This window comes from Zingiber officinale, chromosome 4A, assembly GCF_018446385.1.
Source record: "Zingiber officinale cultivar Zhangliang chromosome 4A, Zo_v1.1, whole genome shotgun sequence".
Taxonomy (NCBI): domain Eukaryota; kingdom Viridiplantae; phylum Streptophyta; class Magnoliopsida; order Zingiberales; family Zingiberaceae; genus Zingiber; species Zingiber officinale.
The window spans coordinates 109,756,992-109,761,694 of NC_055992.1; the positions used below are offsets into that span (position 1 = coordinate 109,756,992).

General features: G+C 38.4%; 1 protein-coding gene and 1 long non-coding RNA gene across 2 annotated transcripts; one reads left to right on the forward strand and one right to left on the reverse strand.

Annotated features, from left to right (window-relative positions):
- Nucleotides 1-1,777: 1,777 nt before the first annotated feature.
- LOC121970554 lies at nucleotides 1,778-2,458 on the reverse strand. The gene is made up of 2 exons (XR_006108952.1): nucleotides 2,318-2,458; nucleotides 1,778-2,191 (listed from the first exon to the last, which is right to left on the reverse strand). It is a non-coding gene; the product is annotated as an uncharacterized LOC121970554 (long non-coding RNA).
- LOC121970553 (protein CHUP1, chloroplastic-like) lies at nucleotides 1,885-4,004 on the forward strand. Its single transcript, XM_042521339.1, has 4 exons — nucleotides 1,885-2,023; nucleotides 2,100-2,206; nucleotides 2,308-2,928; nucleotides 3,008-4,004. The coding sequence occupies exons 1-4, from the start codon at nucleotides 1,885-1,887 to the stop codon at nucleotides 3,725-3,727; spliced, it is 1,587 nt and encodes a 528-aa protein (XP_042377273.1). The 3' UTR covers nucleotides 3,728-4,004.
- The last annotated feature ends 699 nt before the right edge of the window (nucleotides 4,005-4,703 follow it).

Genomic DNA, 4,703 nt, shown 5'->3' on the forward strand with positions numbered 1-4,703 from the left:
TAAGTTTTTACTCTTTTTTCATAATGCGGGACCAATCCTTGCATATAAAGAAAGACCTACATCCAAGTTTAAGTTCGGTTATGAAAAATATTCATTATAATCTCGATAATAAATGTTAAGTACTGATTTTTGTTATAAAGGAAAAAATATCTTAAATTTAAAATTTGCTAAAATTCTGAATCACAATGAGTGCGTTGAGTTAAAATCGGATTAAATTGAATTGAATTCATCGGACAGGGATCGAAAAAAGGATTACGTCGATTTAAACCAAATTAAATAAGATTTGATTTGGTCAGACCGAATTAAATGATTAAATCATTCAATAATCTATTAATTATAACCTGGAACTTTTCCTTTTCCCTCGGGATTTCTCTCTGCTGCCGCTGCACGCTACGCGCGCGGACGCAATCCCTCCACGCTTCGGCCGATCCTTCCTCTTTTTTTCTTCTTATTCTCCCCTGTTTCCTTTCTTCCAGCCATGCACCAAACTGCAAGCAGCAGGTTTTAGAGCAATAACAGTAGTTTTCTTATCTTCTTCCAGCCAGCAAAACAGTTTCTCTCAACTCTCCTCTTCCGGTTTGCCCTTTCTCAACTGCTAAGTATTATTGCTTCTGTTCATTGCAGCAAGTACTCAATTGGTCTTCATATCGACGAATACTTAATTGGATAAGTTCCAGTGACCTTCCGATATATAAAAATAGGTACATCTATCTGTTATTTTATATTCATGGATTAAAATAGATATTTTTTATTACTTGATACTTATTTTTAGATTTATTTGAATTTTAATACTATTGATATTTCTTATTGTTGATAGTTCTATAACAGTTACTTGTAGACCTTGTAATGATACCTAAATGAATTAGCATGCTTCATATTAAACGTTCAAACTAACTGATAAGAAGTGAATTTAAAATCTAATAATTATGGTAAATAAATTAAACATAATAAGGATATAAACAAAGAAAATGAAATACTAAAATGTAAAAACTCTTAGCGTAGCATGCTAAGAGTCGTGGTAGCTAGTGCGAATTGCTCATCAATATTTATTTGTGTGATGTGTTAAATGATACATGAATGGATGCATCTACAATACAATAAGATCATACTATTATCAAGCTCTTAAAGCACAATAGAGAAAGCGGATGTTTTTCATAGGATTGAGCCGAAAGGTATGTTAAGACGTGCCGAATTTTGACCCAAAGATTTCATGTGACAAATGATAATACTTTATGTCTCAACCACCACAAGATGACTATTATATTGTTGTTGATGATGATTATATTTGCAAGTATAGATACTCATTTGATAATTCTGTGAACCTTTCCCGGCCAATTGTATTGGAAACCCAGTGGACACTGCAAACTGATTAATAGCGGTTTATTTCGAACGACTGTTTTTTCTTTACAAAACAAAGTTTAAAAAAGAAGAAAAGAAATAGCAAATTTGTGATTATACGGAAGTTACTTGGTGATCTGAATGAATTAAATTTGGGGGAAAAAAACAGATAAACTTTCCCTTCATCCACAATCTGCAGTACTCCTTGTTGCTATATGCATCCCCACGTAATCCAACCATCGACCTATTACTGAAAACACACTGCATGAGACGAAGCTCTATCCGTCTAAGGCAAAACCGCACCGAAAAAGCATCTTGTTCATCTTCCCAAACAACAACATAGAGACGTCTCTCAGCACATAGAATCACTGCAAAACAACTACAAAACCATCTGATCGGAAGGCAAAGATTATTTATTCCGTTGCCACAACTCACAAAATAAGGCAAGATCAATCTCAAATAGATCGACAAAGGAGCGTTTTATATTTAATTTAGTTGTTGCAGGATATTTTATATATTTGTTTCACGGGTGATGATTCTGAATGAATGCTAGCTAGAGGAAAGGAAATGTTGCTGGAGATCGAGATGGAGGACGAACGACCATTGCTTCCTCGACTATGCATTGCCGTAGCAATTCATCTCACCAGCTACATCGTTGGCTACCTTAACGTATCCAGCTCCAAAGGTACATATGCATGGTTAATTTGCATGCTTCTGATTCATCTATACGTATGTGATTTGATTTTGATGCATTCTCGTAGTCGAAGGAACGGATGAATCTGAAACTGAGAATAAATCAAACCTCCACAGTCCCACTTTTTCACGCCGAGGCCTCAAAGACGATCTCCTTGCCCTGCAAGATCAAAGAGTAAGAGTTAGAATTCTAGTTGTTATATTTAATTTTGGCCCTATATAGTCGAGTTTTTTTTTCTTCTCGATTATTGTTCTAAATGACCTTAAATTGTAAAGAAAGAAGAACCTCCTGCAAAAATCGTCCATGGAACTCCTTCGACAACAATGAAGATCACCAACCATGACATCGCTCAACAATGTCCTAAATGCCCAATGGAGGCAGAGGGGCTCCCTTTGCAGGAAGTAGTTGAAGAACCAGATCTCAGGGAGAGGAGCAGGAGCCTTGAGACCGAAATGGTCGAGTGTTATGCATTGAAAGAGCAGGAGGGCGCCATTAGAGAGCTTGAAAATCGACTGAGAACAGCATTGCTAGAGACGAATCGCTTGGCACTCAAGATCGAGTCCCTAAAAGAAGAGAACCAGCGGCTCAAGCTTGAAGCATCAGATTCCTCGAGAACCATGCGAGAGCTCGAATCTGAAAGGACGAAAGCAACGCAAATCAAAAGGAAAATGGAATCTATTCGCGTTCAGGCGAGGGAGAAGATAGCGTCCCTGGAGAAAAGGATTAACTCGCTGCATGAAGAGGTGGAGCGCAAGGAAAGCAGAGAGACAACTGATGCACTTTATGAGTCGAACAGGTCTAAGGAAGAACTAGAAGAGGAGGCTGCTGAACTAAGACTGAAGAACTCCATGCTGACGAAGGAAAATCTGGAATTGGGGCAACGTTTGGACAAACTGGTAAATGACTCCTTCAAGAATAAAATTTGGTTTAGTACGACTGCTGATCGAAATCACCTTAACTAACAAAATCACGCAGGCAAAAGTCTTGGACGAACTCAACCAATTGAGAGAAGCAAACCAGGAATTGAAGAACACGTTAGAGCAGCTTCGTGCTGACCACTGTGCAGACTTGGAGGAACTAGTCTATCTCAAATGGCTCAACGCCTGCCTGCGGTATGAGCAGGATCATCAGATATCTCTGGGAAGAGCAGAAGCCAAGGATCTAAGCAACTGTTTGAGCCCAAACTCAGAGGAGAAAGCCAAGCAGCTCATTCTTGAGTATGCATTTGCAGGTTTTGACAATATTGATGAACCCAGAGTCGATGAGCCGTCAACAAAAAAAGACATCCGTGCAAGAAAATCAAAGCTTCTTGGCAAACTTAATAAGATCGTAAGGAAAAACGGCAGCAAAGGAACATCTGGTTCGACTCGTTCTAATGATGAACCCGGAAAAAGACTTTGTTTTGACAACATTGCATATTCTCCTGCTACGGAAACAAGGGAGAAAAAGGCTTCTTGGTTTCGAGCTGCTTGTAGATCTGCTTTATTTGGTGCAGGTCAGAAGAGGAGTGGGTTAGATCAAGAGGGTAAAGTTGCACGCTGCAAGAGTGACCTGGGCACTTTCTACAATTTCAGAAGAAAGGCAAGAAATAGCATGAATGAGCAGATTGATTCATTTCGCCTAGAACTTGATAGCGTACGGATAAATAAGTATGCCGAAGCTTTATTGAGTTCTCGTAGTTCATTAGAAATATAGAGACGATCAGCTTCCTTCCTTCGCTGAAGTTGACTCTGAGGATGTTAGGAATTTGACCTAAAACATTTTCAGTATAGATGGTAGTAATGTCTATATATCTATGCATTTTGCTCGGCACTGCAGTGACTAAATATACAACAAACTTGGTTTTAGCTATCAAAAGTCGAGGTTGAATCAGATATAATATGGGACTGTCTTGTATTCTGCTCTCAATAAAGTCGAGGTTTAAGCCTTGCCTGTGCCTCTAATTGTGACCTTCCTCTCACTATCATTTTGTGAAAAGATCACCGGAGATAACCGATGCATTCACAGCTTACTAACTGCATTTGTTACTTGAACTGTTCTTTTATTCCCTTCGTATATATGTGAACATTTGGATACAGATAATTCGAAATGGAAACGTATTATTTTTATTCATAAGTATAAAAACAGTTTACAGTTAACTGTATTATGCACTTGCATCTGCCCCGTTCCGAATTACTCATACCTGACTCTGAAACATATAGCAAATTGTAATATTTTTTTGGGGGCCAACAATTATGCATCACAGTTAGACGATATTGGATGAGTTCTTAATTGGTCGGTTCCATTTTCAACCACATCCATGGTCAGAAGATAACGGTCCAACAAGTCCACAAACTCAGAAGACTGCCTGGACTCGCATCCGTCTGCGCAGCCTGCTTGTGATGTTCGAACCGCCACGCGTGCCTCTTCCTCATTCTCTCTCGCAGACCACCAACGAAGATGGCAGCGTCAAAGCTACGGCAGGTAGAAATAATAGTAGGAGGAAAGAAATAATATAAATTTTTTTTAAGGTAATATCACATTATAAAAAAAATAATTTTATTGACGGAAATATCAGTTGGTATTCCGTCGATATATGTCTATATCGATAGACTTTTGACGGAATAATTTTTATCGGTAAAATATCCGACGATCCATGATTTCCAACCGAAAATATAATTTCCGTCGGTAA